The 17,159-nt window shown below is 39.2% G+C and overlaps 1 protein-coding gene across 5 annotated transcripts; it reads right to left on the reverse strand.

The window, feature by feature from the left end:
* Nucleotides 1–312: 312 nt before the first annotated feature.
* IKZF5 (IKAROS family zinc finger 5) lies at nt 313–17,136 on the reverse strand. Of its 5 annotated transcripts, none has more exons than XM_059398753.1 (5): nt 16,935–17,136; nt 15,347–15,495; nt 7,772–7,957; nt 5,579–5,761; nt 313–4,371 (listed from the first exon to the last, which is right to left on the reverse strand). In XM_059398753.1, the coding sequence occupies exons 3-5, from the start codon at nt 7,902–7,904 to the stop codon at nt 3,428–3,430; spliced, it is 1,260 nt and encodes a 419-aa protein (XP_059254736.1). In that variant the 5' UTR covers nt 7,905–7,957; nt 15,347–15,495; nt 16,935–17,136; the 3' UTR covers nt 313–3,427. The 5 variants fall into 5 exon arrangements, with proteins under 5 accessions (XP_059254736.1, XP_059254735.1, XP_059254737.1 ...); XM_059398752.1 differs by having other exon boundaries at nt 7,772–7,971; XM_059398754.1 differs by lacking the exon at nt 16,935–17,136 and adding an exon at nt 16,672–16,925 and having other exon boundaries at nt 7,772–7,971.
* Between the last annotated feature and the right edge of the window lie 23 nt (nt 17,137–17,159).

Genomic DNA, 17,159 nt, shown 5'->3' on the forward strand with positions numbered 1-17,159 from the left:
CTCTGTTCTGTGCCAGAAACCTCAGGGTGGGGCTGGTGGGGACAGGGGTCTTGCTGAATGGATCCTCAGGAAAGCAGAGAGACTAGGAAGGAGACGAGAGGTGGGTACATGGAGCTGTTTTTGTCTTTAATTCATGTGACCGATCTCATGGGTAAGGCATTCTACAGATTCAAACCAATGCAGCCATAAAACCTTTTTCTTTCTTTCTTTCTTTTTTTTTTTTTTGTTAAATTTATTAACAGTTTACATACTGGAAAATTACTAAAAAAATTGGATCCTAGTTTTCAAAGAAGAAAAATCGAGATCAATAGAAAAGTGTTATTTTTTTTTTTATTCATGTATTACAAAAGCAAAGCTTCATTCACAATAGGAACTACAGACTGGATAGTTATTTCAGCATTGAACCGCTCTCTGGAATCCCTAAACAATATAGTGTTTTGCAACCAAAGTCAAGTTTTATGTTTTGCATACAAAATATGTTCTTTACATCAAAGTACATATTAACAAAAACAAGGTCTAGAAATCATATACCCTCTAAGACTACTTAAGGAAAAAGTCCTTAGCAGGGATTTTTTTTTAATAATACATCCACTTGATAAATATTTTTGTAGAACTTAAAATGAGGTGATATCTCAACATTTTTAAAGTAATATTCCCTTTGTCAAACGATTCTGCAGATGAATGGCAAACACTTATTTCTAAAATGAAATAGCAATGGAAAATATTCAAAGCAAAAGTCTAGCCTTTACTTGAATTTCAAGAAGTTGTAGCTACATACTATATTAGTAAAATCTGAAATGAAATTATTCCCTGTTAATCTCTTCACAGTTTCTTAAAAAAATATTAGTGGAGATAAATTATCTACCAACTTTAAAAATCTAAACTTATGTTCACTGAACAAAAATACATTTAGTTTCAGAACATTGCCTGTTAACAGCAAAGTACTATAAATAGTTCACGTTCAGCTTTTCCTAGCAGCTCATTTCTATAAAATATCTGATTAAAAATAAAATGGGAGAAATGTATTCAACACTTAATGGAAGATAGTATCATCTTTCCATGTATAAAATTTTAACTCACAGAAAATTTAAATAAAAATCCTAAATCTTTTTAAAAATACAATACTAAAAAAGTTTATAAGGTAGATTTGATTCAAAAACTTTAGTGCATTTAGAATTTATGGTAGCTCTCAAGCATTGACACCTTTGGAATACCAACTGTGCTCTTTTTAAGTCATAAGAAAATTAGAATTATACATTCTAGTTTATAATTATGAAAAAAAGATATTTTCTGTTTAAATTAAAATGTACCTTCAAAACATCTATCTTTAGTTGCCAGAAAAGAAGTGTTTGTCACTATTTGGCCCAGAATATAAATTTAATAAACTGGTTTTAACAAGAGGGTTCTTTCTCTTTTAATGAACGCCTTCATTTTTCTATCTTGGGGTATTGCTTTTATGTGAAAAATAAAAGTGAGAAGGAAGAAAATAATTACAAAATCTTCCAAATGACAGCAACCTGTTTCTTTCTGGCAATAAATAAATACTAGAGCCAAGTTCCACATTTGGAAATGGTTGCATTCAAGCTGATCTAAGCAATGAGTGATTTAAGCAACGAGAAACTCAACTGTAGATTTAGAAGCCTCAGGCAGAGGAGAGTTTGGACAGACTCCTCACTGCTCTTTGAACAATGCTGTTGAGGTTAGTTTCGACTGGATATTAAACCATGAGAACTCATTTTAATGGCTTTCTAGCATTCGGAAGGGAGGGCAGAAGATCCATTAACTTGGCCCGTGGGGGTTCTGGTGGACGCCTACCATCAACACTTCCCTTTTTCTTTACTATAGAAGAGTGGAGGTCCTGTTTGCTTAATAAATGCTTCATAGTTGGGATATTCTCTTTAAGAAGCCAATTAGCAACACTTTCAAGATTTGAACCAAATTAAAAATGAAACTTTTGCAAAGTACACGGAAACCACAGTTAGTAACAATATATTTTATTGTTTGACCAAGCTCTCTTCAGAGTAAGCTAGTTATTACACAATATAAAAACAATAGCCTCCTATTCAAAATTATTCTAGATTTAGCAAGTCTTATTTTTGTAAACAAATATCACATTTAAATGCATTTTATATCTATTTTCCCCTTTTGTACCCTTTCCTACTAAGGTGACAACTCAGTCTCCATATAGTTTTGTCACTGTCCATGAAAAACGGGCAGAACTGCAGATTAGCATTACAAGCTCAAGTCACAGCAAATATTTTAAATGGCCAATTCTGAAGGGAAAACCAGGATTTGTTTTGGACACGTTTTCATCTTTTTAAGTATTACTTCGCCATCCTATTTGCCCATGTGTTTCTACACCCACCTCTTCTTGGAAATTATAGGCAGTAAATGGACAGAAGGCAGGAAACGGAAACTTCAGAGATTTTTTTTCTTTTGAAGGACCGCATTTCCAAGGAATAAGATGGATGACTCCCACTGTACCTCTTTGGTCATCAAAGGAATAGGAGGAATAAGAGATTCTCAGTGTACTTATTAAACTCACCCGACACTAATGACGTCAGAGTGAAGAATTAAAAGGTTCAAATTAAAAGGAAAAAACAAAAAGGCATCTTTAAAGATAATCCTCTGATGTTTCTAGCATTCTCATGTGGTTTTTACAATAAATCAGAATAAAAAGAATCCAATGGAAAACTTGACACATATTTAAATTAGAAATTGCATAAACAGGTATTTTAAGTATTAAACCCATTCCATTTAGGTTTCATTTCTTTTCAGAACTTTTACCTCATATTTTTCTAACTTGAATTTAAAAAGAATGACCTGTTTTGCATTTCCCCTTAAGGAGAAAAAAAAAAAGGATCTGCTACCCTGACTAGCTCTGTGATCATCAGGTGGAAGGAATGTACTGCGAACATTCCGCAATGTGAACAAAACAGCACATTGACAGAGAACGAGGTTAAGGGCAATTCCTCTACCAAACACTGCAATCAACTGTTCATAACAGACTTTGTTAAGAGACGGTAATTCTACCATGTTGAAATATGGCGGAAATAATATCTAGCTTTGATGTGTATGTTGAATACCAAGTATCAGTAAGCTCAGAAGTGTTTACAGACCGCAAGCATGGGGAATTTAAATGATACCTGTTAGGGTTACGACTGCACTCCAGTTCTCAACCGTCTAAGTGAGAAGAAGAAAACAGACTCCGGTGTGTCTCACTGCTCTAATACATAAATGAGCCTGACCAGGTATTTATAGAAAAAAAAAATTTTGTTTCCACTGTCAAACTTTTCTATAAATATATAGACTTTAAATTAGCAGACACCTTATTAGAACGACCCCCCGCCGAAAAAAAAAACCAACAAACAAAACTATAAAACACAAAATGGTAAAACCAAGTAAAGCATAATGTGATTAGTTTCAATCAGTGTTGGTTATGCTGTCCCCTTGCAAAATGACAGGCAAAATCATACTTGTTTTTACATTTGCAACCACATATGTTACACTGAAAAGGATTTTCATACCCATGACATCCCATATGAATAGTGTAAAGGATATTGTCGGCAAAGTACATATCACAGTGCTGGCAGTGGTGCAGAAGCTGCGGGTCCTGGACCGGCAGGGTCGGAGCTGGAGTGCTCGGCTGGCTGTTTCCTATGCTGGGGGTACTCGTGTGGGCACTTGGTTCACTGCTCGGACCCGCCACTGGACTGTAGTTCCTCTGACTATGTGACGGCCGAGGTTCAGGGCTTGTGGGAGAGGAGCTCTGTGGGATACTTGCTGACACGGCGGCAACCACTGCTTGGGCAGAGGGCTGCTGCATCAGGAAAGGCTTCTCATCGGGGCAGGGAACTACGTCAGGAGACGCAGGGTTTTGGTTTTCCGGTGGCAAACTAGACAACTGTCCTGCCAGAGTTGAGAGCTGATTTAAAGGGTTGTCAACCATGAGTTCTTGGGGGTCCCTTGGTAGGCCACCAGCTGATGTTGTTTTTGCCATACTTTCATAGGAGTCAGTCTGGATATTTGGGATTTCATGGGTAAAATCGTTAAGGTAGTCTGGCTTCTGAACCACCATGGAAGGTGGACTTAAGTTGATTAATGCTCTTCTGCTATAGCCCAGATTGCTTGTTTTCTTCTGTAAAACTCCCCACATTTTCTTGCTGCTTAAGGAAGACCTAGTACCTTTAATTGGTACCATTTTATGCTTGCGCCTTCGGTGATGGGACAGGTTACTTCGATCACTGCAGCGGAAGGAACATAGTTCACATTTGTATGGTTTTTCTCCTGTATGGGAACGCATATGGGCTTCCAGATGACGCTCGTAAGCAGATGCGAACGGACATAAGTGACATCTATGAGGTTTCTCACCTGTTTAAAAAGAAAAATGGGGGAGAAACTGCAAGAGTAGCTCATTTATGGAAAGCTTTGTGTGCTGCCCATTGGTTAGAAGAAATCTGTCAACTTAAAGCTTAACTTATCAGCAACAACTTGAGATCTATAGATATGTTCTATTAGTCAATACAGTGTAAAAATTGTTATGGTTTCAACTGGCATCTGGGGAAAGGAGAGCAAAACTGACAGTAATATTCCCTCCGTAATAATGACTTTATCAAAGTACATGTCAGTTACATGTTTATGGACACATCTATACATGAACACTTCTTCATACATATCCACACACCAATACCCCTTCCTCCGGAAAAAATACAAAAAACATTTTCTAAAAAGTCCTTCTATTAAACAGAAAGCTCAAAATGGAAATAAGCTTCCCAGTCCAAGTATGAATTATGCTAAGTGTCCCTTCAAAATGGCAGTGCTTCACCTCTATCTTCCTCCCCTCCTCTTCAGTTGCCAAAAGGGACAACTGTGGGTCAGTGCTGTTAGCTGAAAATGGTGCAAATATATAAAATAAATATCTGGAATAGGAGATTTGGTCATTAATGGAACAAGTAAGTACTGACTCCTTACTATGCTCTGTTAGGCTCTGTGGGCACAAACATGGCCCTGACATGAGCCCTGTCCCCAGACGCAGCCTGAGACCCCATGTGGCACAAGGGTGAGACATGGGCCCAGGTCTTGCGCCAGGGGAGGGCAGTAAGGAGGGCTTCTCAGAAGGAGGGAGGGCAAAGGAGCCCTGAGGATTAGCAGTGCAGTCTGCAACTGTTTAGATTAGCAGTGCAGTCTGCAGTCTGCAGTCTGCAACTGTGTCAAAGCCTTGTCCCTGGTCAGCAACTGAAACATACTTAGTAAGCATAAAAGTAAAAACATTTCATCACTTCACACTATCTTCAGCCATAACCTGCCCAGCCTAAGAAGCAGACAGATGCTGAGAGATAATGTGAATGGAGAAGAAAGACTGCTAAGGAAGGGGAAGCTCTAGATGGGGCCTTACTTCCCGTTTCTATGTTGTTATGCCATTGTTTGGAAAAAATGGAGTAACTTCCTCATTTATTCATACCCTAAATCAATCTTCAATTTTAAACTATCAGAACTACTTATATGCCATACCAACTTGCCTCCCTTGGCCCCTCTCCTGCTCCCAAAGAAATGCTTTCTCCAGACATTTTGCCGTTACCTGTATGGATTCTAATATGTTCGATAAGCCGGGCTGTTCCTTTGCTGGCATAGTTGCAGTACCGACACTTGAGCTTTCCATCAAAGGTCCTTTCAAACCCGTCTACTAACATTCCTGAGTTTTCATCCAGGGAAACTTCAACAGATGGGTGATCAAGTCCATTTTGATCACCATCTGTTCCAGCTATAAACAAAGTGTAGCAAAAGAAATTATGCATCTCAGAATCAACTCAATTTAGCATTTTAGTCTTGAGTGGTAGAAAATCTTTCATAAATTGATAGTTTATTTAGCACAAAAGCCAAACTCAGAAAATACAGACTTTCCAAACAGAGGTCAATTTCATACAAAAGTAGTAGTATATTCTGTTCAGAACCTTTTATAGGGGGAACTCAAATTACTTACACATAAATTTTATCAGTCTTCAGCATGCTTTTGAAGAAGAGAATAGGGTATTATCCTTATGTGACAGGTCTGGAGAACCCAGGGGAGTAAACAGTAATGGCAAAGCTATACATGTTTAAGACTCTAGCCCGTTCTACAAGGATTAGAATTGGCAGTCACGATAATTTCCCCAAATCCTAACTCAGTTTACTGTTGTCTAAAGCAATTAATCTTGAGTTTTGCCCTGTTTCATTTGTTCTAGATACTGGGATGCATTTAGGATCTTAAAATTTTAACGAGGCACATAAAGGAAGATACTGTATCTGATAGCCTTGAATGTTAGAACTGTAAGAATTTGAAAGCTACAAGATATTCATCTAGTCCTTTACTTTTAATTTAACCCAACTACTTTTTTGTATCTATAAAGAAACTGAAGGGGCAAAGTGCTCGTATCAGGAAATCCAGCAAGCAGTGGGGACTACAACCCTGGTCTGTTGAATCCCGGCCCAGGAACCTGTACACTAGAGTGTCGGGAGGGACATTTTTATTCCTACAACTTCTTGGGGGAAACTATTCTACTCCATCCACAGGAAACAGCAGTACCGGTATGAACAAGTCAAGCCCCCTCTTCCACTGCCTGCCCCCGCCCCTCACTAAGAGAAGAGCAGTGATTTTGCTGGTTGGTGCAAATCCAATATCCAAGGGGGCCACTGCACTGGAGGAACAAGGCTCAGCGTCCCCATCTTCGATTTCTCTCCCAACCCAGTGCCTCTCGAAATTCAATGTGTGTATTAATCATGTGGGGAGCTTACTAAAACAGATTCTGATTAGGCGATCTGCAGTGGGGTCTGACAATTTATACTTCTAACGAGCTCCCAGGTAATGCCTAGTCTCTGCTGCTAGTCCCTGGACAACAAGGCCACAGACTATCTACGTCAGGGGGCAGCAAACTCTTCCCATGAGGATAAGATACTAAATACCTTACGCTTTGTGGGGGCATCTGTTCTCTACGAGATCTACTCAGCTCTGCTGTTCTAGCACAAAAACAGCTCTAGAGAATATGCAAACAAGCAAGTGTGGTTCTGTTTCAATAAAACTTTAGGGATGCTGAAGTCTGAATTTCATACTATTTGCATATATTATAGTATTCTTTTGATTTTTTTTTTTTCCCAACCATTTTAAAATGTAGAAATCACTCTTAGTCCTCAGGTCATACAGAAACAATTCGCAGTCCAGATGGGGCCCACGGGCTGTAGTTGTTAACCCCTGAGCTACGTTCAGGAACAGATTCCAGACCGTGTGGTAAGCAAGCCAGACTAAAGTCTATCTGGAGCAGGCTCAAGTGCGTCGCCACCTTCTCTGTGCGGGTTCTCTGTCTAGAGAAGTAAACTTGGTAAGCCCTTTCTTCATTTAAAGAGAGAAGAAAAAGAAACCCCTATTGTGTCTCTGATCAAATACAGATTTCCCACTGGCCAAATCCTTTGTGTAGAGAAGCTAATGCTGCACCCCCTTTGGGTTCCTTGTGTCTACTGTTAGCTCACAGAACTTAGAAGATGGGGCAGGTATTTAGAATTCCTAACCTTCCGACAAGACTGTAATGCCTCTCTAGACCGTGTTAGGCCCGGGGGAAGTTTCATTCTCCCTCAACAAAAATCTGACACGTTTTAAAAGGAAAACAAATTGCCCTATGTCTAAGTGAAACTGGAATGACACACATTAGTGAATAGTGGTCTTCACCACATGGATAACTACATACAAGTATTAATATATTTATGAAAAATGAATTATTTAATAGTATTAAGATGAGTCTACCTCCCTGAAGAGCCTCTGCTTCTTTGTCCCCACTAACTGAGCCAGAAATCATGTTCACATGATGAGTCTGCTGAGTCAGATATTCCTGGAAATCTTTCACAAAGTCCAAAGGCTCTGGTTTCTTTTCACCCATCTTTGCTTTATCCTTTTCTTCTTTTTTCTTTCGAAGTTTACAATTTGTTATGCCTAGGGGAAAAAAACTGAAATAATTTCACACTATTTAGGGAGATCCAGTATGTATCAAAACAACAGTGACAAAAATTAATATGTGCAAGGTATACAAAACAACACAGAAAACAGTACCCGCCATTAAATATCTTATTTTCTTGGTGAACTAGAGAACACATAGAGAAAATTGTGAAAATTTGCTGAATTTAATATTTAAATAAACTGGGACCAAATTCAGTCTTAAGTGGATAGAAAAAAGTTACAAAGACTGAAAAAAAGAGAAAATAAGTTCACAGGAAAGAAAGAGGCACAGCAGCAGGGATTATCAATGAAGGAGACAAAAAAAAAAAAAAAGGTAGCTCGATCAAGGCCAGAGAATTTTCTAGATAGACATGTTACATATCTCCGTTGTCCAATAGAGTTCTGCTTGCCACACACAGCAATAAGCACTTCAAATGTGGCTGATACAAATGATGTGAGTTTTTTATTTTCTTTAACTAATTTAAATGGAAATAGCTACATATGGCTAGTGACTATCATTTCAGACAGCAAAGACTCTCAAATCATAGGGTTCACATGAATGCTCTAGAAATAGGTGCACTAAAACAGGGGCTGGCAACCCTTTTCTGTAAAAAAGGTCAGACAGCAGTATATTAGGTTTTGCCATTATGAGGTCTCAGTTGCAACTACTCAACTCTGTCATTATAGCTAAATGCAGCCACAAATCACGTGTGAGCAAATTGAGTATGGCTATGTTCCAAAATAAAGCTTTAGAGAAGCAGGCCTTGAGCCAGGATAAGGCTATAGGTCACAGTTTCCTGACCTCTGCCTTGGAAATCCGAACCACCATCTCTACCACCATGCATCATCTTAGTCACTCTGAGAATGAGGGGAAAAATTAAGAAAGAAAACAAAAAATAAATCACTGAACACTACATCAAAAACATGCTATGCTATATGCTGGCTAACTGAATATAATAAAAATTTTAAAAAGAAAATTAAAAAAAAAACACAAATTCTAAACTTTATATGCACCCCTATGATTATTGCAAAAAACAAAACAAAAAAAAACCACAGAAATACCTGATCCTCATGTAGAGGGAAATCTCTGAGGAGATTTTGTGACCACAAACTAAAGTGGACTTCACCTAAGTTTATGGCCCAAATTCAGAAATCAAATAACCAAAAAGTTTCCTAGTAAGAACAAGATAAGAAAATCTAACACCTAGGAGACAAAGGTCTTTACCCCCAATAAAAATTTTTATGCAGGGACGCCTGGGTGGCTCAGTTGGTTGGGCAGCTGCCTTCAGCTCAGGTCGTGATCCCAGCATCATGGGATCGAGTCCCGTGTCGGGCTCCTTGCTCGGCAGGGAGCCTGCTTCTCCCTCTGCCTCTGCCTGCCATTCTGTCTGCCTGTGCTCCCTCTCTCTCGCTCTCTCTCCCCCACCCCTCTCTCTGATAAATAAATAAAATCTTAAAAAACATTAAAAAAAATTTTACGCAAATGTGTAAGATCTTCTTAAGTATGTCTTCTGCTCATTTTTTCCCCTAAACTCCAACTATTAAATAAGTAATTTCTACCTTAAAAAATCCTTATCTTTAAAAGCCAGTAAAATGGAATTTAAGCTAAGAATAGTTACTTCTCAATGTATATGCTTAACTTTTTCTCAAAGCACAGCATACACAGAGAAGAGCACATAAAGCTCAACAAGTCATCACAAAGTGAACATACCCATGAAGTCTCACCCACATGGGGAACCAGAAGGCCACCAGTGTCCCAGGGTGGACCCTTCCAGTACTGGTGCCCCAGAGCCTGGCAAGGACTCTGCGACCCTGACTTCTGAAACTGCTATGTCATAGGGCTTGCATATATTCAGCTTTGGGCAATGCAAAATGGCTCTTCAAAGTGCTTATGCCAGTTTACACTCCCGCAAGCACTGAAGAGGAACTCTGTTCTTCCATATCCTCCTCAACATGCAGGTATTTTTTGCCTTTTTCATTTCAGCCATTCCAGGGAGCTCGTGGTGGTATCACATTGGTTTTCATTTCTAGTCCCTGATAACTAATGAAACTGTACACTTTTTATGTAAATTAGGCACAGAGATACCTGCTATTTTCGTACCCAATGAAATATCTGTTCAAAATATCTTTTGCTCATTTTTTATTAGGTTTTCTGTCTTTGTCTAGTTACTATGTAGGAGTTCTTTATAATAGTCTGGATATGAGCTCTTTATTGGATACGTATATTTTCAGCGGCTTCTCTCACTCTGGAAGTTGTTAACATAGTCCAATTTACCCATTTCTTTCCTTTACATTTAGGGTCGTATCCTTGCCAACATCTTCCCTGAAGATGTTCTGCAATTTCTCCTAAAAGCTTTACTATTTTTTTTACTTTTCATACTTTATCTGGAATTGAGCTTTGTGTATGTATACTATGAGGTAAGAGTTGAAATATACTTTTTTCCAAAGAGAGAGACAACTGTCTAGCAACATGCATTTCATAGACCAGCCTTTCTCTAGACTCTGTTACTACCCTTGTAAATCAGGTGATTGTATTATGTGACCCTATTTCTGGATGCTCTATTCTGTTTCACTGGTCTATTTTTGTCTGTCTTCACACCAATACCACCCAGTCCTAATAATAAAAATCTTAATATCTCAGTCATTTAAGTCCACCAGTTAAGCTTTTCTTCTTTGAGAATGTCTGGACCACTCAGAGTACTTTTCAGCCTGTTTTCCAAAGAAAGAACTGTGGAGTTGAGAAATGAGAGGGCTTCAGTGACGGCACATTTCCCAACTGACCGTAGCTTGACTGATGTTTTAAGACCCAAACTTCTGTTTTTAACTAACTTAACTAGCACTCTACTAGATACAGACTAACCCTTGACTGTGATATGGTGAGTGCTGTTCCTCATAGAGAGAGGCGTACTACACAACAGTGCAGTGACTTATTTCAGGAACTAATGAAGGATACAGGGCTGTTTTTGGTTTCCCTTGTTTACTGGCCCCAGACTGATTTATTTAATTTCTGTATTTCTTGTCTTCCTCTCTCTTCACAGTTAACTTGTTCTTTATTTTGAACATATGTATCCAAATAAGAACGTGCAGGTGACAAAATTATCATTGTTCTTAATGCAACATTTGTGAAAAGTTCTTTTCCACCCTTCTGAGCAGATGTCGAGGGGGATTTAAAAGGCATTATTATTACCACTACCACTTTTCAGTTTTCAGTTGGATGAACAGAGTATTACAGTATTAGCCCAAACTTACTAACTGAACAGAAACTTCTCTCAGCTATAGTTTCTTATTTTGTAAACCAGAATAATATTATCACTGGAAGTGCTGCTGTAAGCTTTACAGTATCTATATGTAAACTATCCCCCAACACCTGTAGCATATGACATGTTCTCTGCTATTTTTGCAGCAAAAAATGGTTATACCTCAGGTCAAAACATTCCTCTGTCCCAGATTCAGTATTTTTCCCTTTTTCTATCAATCACCTCATCAACTGAGCATGCTCAGCTCTCCTTTAAATCCATTCTTTGGTTAGAATGAAACGAACATAGTTTACCTTTGTCTCAGTAATCCACAGAGTCCAAACTGCAATCGCCCAAACTCATACTTACTTTACTCTTTTAGGCTCTCTATTTAAATCACTTGCTTTGGTCTGGCTCAACTTTCTTAATTTTAAGGATTACTGTTGGTTTCTGAACAAATTTGTTTCAGTTGCTTTTTCTCATCTTACCTGGCTTATCTGAATTGGTTCTCTCTGCTTTCTAATCAGTGTATTACTATTTGTTCTGTGACTACTGTTGATTCTATTCATTTGTCCTTTAAAATTTGCCCTCTGGTGGCACCTGGTTGGCTCAGTTGTTAAGCCTCTGATTCCACTCAGGTAATGATCCCAGGGACCTAGGATCCAGCCTGGTTCTCCCTCTCCCACTCCTTCTCTCTCCCACACTCCCCCTGCTTGTATTCCCCCTCTCGCTGTCTCTCTCTCTGTCGAATAAATAAATAAAATCTTAAAAAAAAAAAATTGCCCTCTGGTTGAGGGGAAAAAGTGAGCCAGTCAGATTATGAAGAATGATATCTACAATAATCTGTGGTAACACTGTATCTCAATAAAAGGAAAAGGAAAGGACAACAAAACACACACAAGTGGAAAACAATGTAAAATATACACATTAAAAGGTAAGAAATAGGGGCGCCTGGGTTGCTCAGTGGGTTAAGTGGCTGCCTTTAGCTCAGGTCATGATCCCAGGGTTCTGGAACTGAGTCCCACATGGGGCTCCTTGCTCACAAGGAGCATCCTTCTCCCTCTGCCTGGCGCTCCCCCTGCTTGTTCTCTCTTTCTCTCCCTGATGAATAAATAAATAAAATCTCTTTTAAAAAGTAAAATAAAGTAAATGAGAATTCTTTTTTCTTTTTAAGATTTTATTTATTTATTGAGAGAGAGAGAGAGATCACAAGTAGGCAAAGAGGCAGGCAAAGAGAGAGAGGGGGAAATTGACTCCCCGCTGAGCAGAAAGTCCAATACGGGGCTCGATCCCAGGACCCTGAGATCACAACCTGAGCTGAAGGCAGAAGCTTAACCCACTGAGCCACCCAGGTGCCCCAGTAAATCAGAATTCTTTTAAAAAAGAGAAAAAGGTAAGATATATAGCAGATAGAGTTCTAAAATGAGTTTCAGAAACACAGAAATGTAAACAAAGAGAAATATTTTTTTTAAAAAAATAGCAATCAAGAAATTTCCAAAATTAAAGATTCCTTTCAGATGGAAAAGGATCATAGAGTGCAAAATAGTATATGATACTAAAACAACACTTAGACACATTTGAAATTTTAAAACCTCAAAGAAGACAAAGAGAATATAAAACTTCCTAGAGAAAAAAAGACAGTTTACCCACATAAGAAAAACAATCAGATTGACATCTGAGTGCCAAAGACCACACTAGGGGCAAGAAAATCACAGTAATCATTTATTCAAATTTGGAACATTGAAACTTCCTCAAGCTGATAAAGGATATCTTCCAAAAACCTACACCAATTAATGGAGAAAATTTAGTTGCCTTCCCTTTAGAATCAAGGATAAGACCATATGATTACTATTTCTACAGCTACTCAATATAGTACTAGAGGAGGAGGCCCCCACAATAAAAGGAAAAAAGAAATAAAAAGTATGAGGACCAGTAAGGCCCTATAGATTGTCTGTGTCCTAACTAGAAAAGTTATAATTAAGAAAGAAATGCTGATATTTGGGATGTTTCCACTTTGATAGGTTTCAATAAGCAAGATAAATCCTACCAATTCCTGATTAGAAAGCCCAACACTGCTACAGGAGAACATGTGATCGTGCAGAAAAAATGCACGAGATTGCCAGTAAGCAAGCAGAACATGGTATTTTTATACATGCATCTCAAGTTTTAAGAACACAAATGAGCCTAATTACAGAGGATGGCTGGCATATTTTGACAATCTTGGCTATTATCACATTGTCACATTATAAATTTCACTGCATTCTCTGCCATAAATTGTGTGCTGATTTTCAATCATAAGGCATGATGGACTTAAAAAAAAAAAACAAAACAAAGAATGCCAATGCAAAAGGGAAGATTACATTGTAAAAATGAAAAAAAAAATCTCTTCTTAAAGAGTTTTAAAATATACTGATATGGTTTTCAACCTCAGACATTCTGCAATGACTTAAAAATTAAGTGTCACTCCGTTCCTAAGCACTTTTTGCGCTCACTTGACCTTTGTCACATCTCTCTCTCTCAAACCCCCCCTCCTCCCACCGCGAAGGACAGGCCTTTGCCTAAAGTGCATGGAGCCTTTGGTTCAAAATCCTGCTTTGTTCATCTCAAGTCACTATTTCTAAGCGACAGTAAACAGGAAAATAGCAATAACTGTGAAACTACAGAAGACTTCCCAGTATCAAAAGAAAATAAAGGCTTTATAGCCAAGACATCTTCCTGTCTTTAATAAAATAATCATCAGTCTCTGACTGAAAGTTTAATCTAAGAACTCCACAAAACTGAAATCCAAAAATGGCCCCAAGACACGGATAAATTTAAAAACCTTTGCAAACATACCATAAAAATCTACTTTAGGACATCAGCAAACTGTTTTTACTGAAGGTATCTTTTCCATGAGCCATGAATCCAACATCTTGGAGCCAAAAGAAACTTACACAAATTTTAATATGTAAGATCATGTCTTCAGAAAAAGGAACATATTTGAGTTCTCCAATTTATTACAGATTTGGGTGGTGTATTCCTAGCCTGATCTACTTTTTCCACTAACTGATTATCTAATTACATCAACCAGAGAAGAATTATTCCCATTCTGTATGATTATCATTCCTTATGATATGGCGAACTGTTTGAGTCCTCCCTGTGATTACTCTGAGCTGGGTCTAGTATGGGATTCCAGGAGGTATAGGTACATGTGTGCATAAACTGGGTAGAATGTACCTGAACTATTTTCATGCCAACAGTTTCTCCCAAATTATCCATTCAAGGCTCAAAAATAAGGTTCTTACAAAACAACCAGGTGCTACACACACTAGTGAAGGAAAGAAATATTTAAGAAAATAAGCTTCGAAAAAAAAAAAGAAGAAAAGAAGCTTCGGTATCCCAGAAGAACATGAAAACCTCTTCACCTTTAAACCACTCACTTAAAACTATTCTCTGACTTTCCTTGGTTTCTGATAAAGGATTTATTTGCATGAAGTCTTCTGATATTAGTTCTTCAGTCTCACATTATAAATAGGAAGTTATTGACACACATAAACACACACCCTCTCAACCAAGAACTAACAAAACAGGCATCATGATGTGAATTGGAAGGCAGCCAAAACTACAAAAGAGCAGTGACATAAGAACCAGATGAATCTCTCTAACCTACCTTCTTCCCAAAGTCTATCTTTTTTAAAAGCTATGGGAGAATTTTGAGAACGTGATTAGGGAATAGAAAGATCTATTTTATTCGCCTACCATTTGGGGGTTACTAACCATAAGGTAGAATACTTAGCAATTAACTTATTGATACAATAGCTTAATTTGGCGGTTAGGTAGGCCTTCATAAATAAAGTGACTACAGTTCAATAGATATGCTTATTTTAATAGCCCAATAATTATAGCCACTGAAAGATTTACTCTGCCATAGAATACACATCAATGAAGAAGCCTGACAAATGAGGACTGATTAGTATAGAGAGTTAACACAGACCTTCAAAGACAATGAGAACACATTTCCTCTGATTATAGAACTGTCCAAAAAAAAAAAAAAAAAAAATTCCTTGAATGCAAAAAGGAACATTATGAAGCTTTGAGAAATCAAAAAACATAACATAAAAGTAAAACATATAGTCAGGAGATATCCAAAACAGGAGCTACACACTCTAACCTTTTCACCCCAAATCAGTTCCTCCTTTTTCTTGCCACTCCAACATTGATGAAATGTAGAGTAATCGAAATTTACTCTGGAGACACACCAAGGGACTCCAAAAGGCCATGGAGAGAATTTCAACTAAAATTGAAAAGCCATACAGAGGTCTGCAAAGAAAAGCACACCACAGATCAAAACCTTTATGAGAAAGTTAATTAGCATCTACAGGTTTAATAAGAAAATAACTTCTGCCACTTTTACCATTACCAGAAAAGAAAACTAATCTAACAGATAATCAAAGAACAAAGCAACAGGTTCCTGTCAACAAAAGCTCCAAAGAATCACCAAAGAAAAACATGCACTATTATGACTCCCCACCGCCTCCGTGGATTTCTAACAATTTCATATTTGGCAAACTCTTAATGTCCTTCTTAAATTTAAGTTATTAATTTCATTTGTGCTCAGTGCTGTACACTTAAAGGGTCAGGCTTGGTACTGCTAGGCAATGCACTAGCCTTGCAGGAAAACATTCATGGGAAAGGGTTAAAAAGAAAACCTCCAGGCACCCCCAGCAAGGGAACATTTGATTCTCATCCTTATTATGGTCTCTATCACAGCCTCAAACACAGAGTTTTCTGGGAAACAGTTTGAACCCCGAGGGGCAAAAAAATACCAAACATCTCAATTCCCTGTTACGATTTCCCAATGATAAACTTTATCTGTGAAGGCACCTCATCAATTAAAATTAAATGGAATTTTAATACCATTAATCCAGACGTTTAAAATTTTGTTCTAAATAAGTTTTGTTTCTTCTAACCTGAATTTCCTTAGGTCTCACAATTTAAAGTGCCTTTATTTCTTCTCCCGCTTGTCTCTCTTCATTAGGGTTCTGAACAGCACATTAAGGGGACACTAAATGGGCCACGTGGTTGGTAGTGGTAGCTGGAACCGGTTTAACTTCGATTCAAATTCAGTTAGAAGAGCACTTCATAGGTGCACGGCTTGGCTACCTGCACTACAGTTTACTGACAGACTTAAACCCGTATGAACCCGAAGAGGTCTTTGCTGCAAAGCCCTCCCCAAACCTCACATCTCCGCAGAATTAGAGGGCACAAACAGTAGAAACTAACCCAAGCTGGACCACTAGGTAACAGACAAGAGGTTTTAAAAGTCCTCCCAAGGAACAGCCCAGGACTGGCGTCTGGGCAGCATCCTCATCAGAACTCGGAGCACCCAGGAGACCCGCGCCTCCGCTGAGCCCCAGGAGGTGGGACCCGGTGAAGACGCAAACCTCGGGGCGACCCCCACACGACCACCTGTCAGAGCGAGAAGCAGGTCCCTACCCAGGAGTCTCCAGCCCCTGCCCACAGGAGCTGCTCCCTCGGGGCTCCCGGAACCGAAGGACCACACATTCCGCACTCGGGCCAGGAACGTCCCGGGTCGTGACCCTGCCCACCCACCGACCACGCCCAACCCTCGGCTGAGACTGACTCCTGGGTGGGGTCAGCCGGCCCGCCGCGAACCCGGCTCTCGCCTGCAGCCGCTTCTCCTTAACCGTCCTGCTCAGCTGTGTCGCCGCCGTCCGAGCCGGAAGCCTGCTACTTACCACCTGACCACAGCACCGAGTAACTCCCACTGCCTTGTTTAACGCCGCTGCCGTCGCCACCGCCGCCGCCGCCGCCGCTGTCTTCGTCACCGTCGCAGCCGCTGCCGCCGCCATGTTTGTTGTGTCTCCGATTCTCTTCCCGCCCCACTGCCCTGTCCAAGTCTCGCGTGAACAGTGCGCAGGGCAAAGGCGAAGAGGGGACCTGTATGTCTCTCTTGGAGTTCC

Source organism: Mustela nigripes, chromosome 4, assembly GCF_022355385.1.
Source record: "Mustela nigripes isolate SB6536 chromosome 4, MUSNIG.SB6536, whole genome shotgun sequence".
NCBI lineage: Eukaryota > Metazoa > Chordata > Mammalia > Carnivora > Mustelidae > Mustela > Mustela nigripes.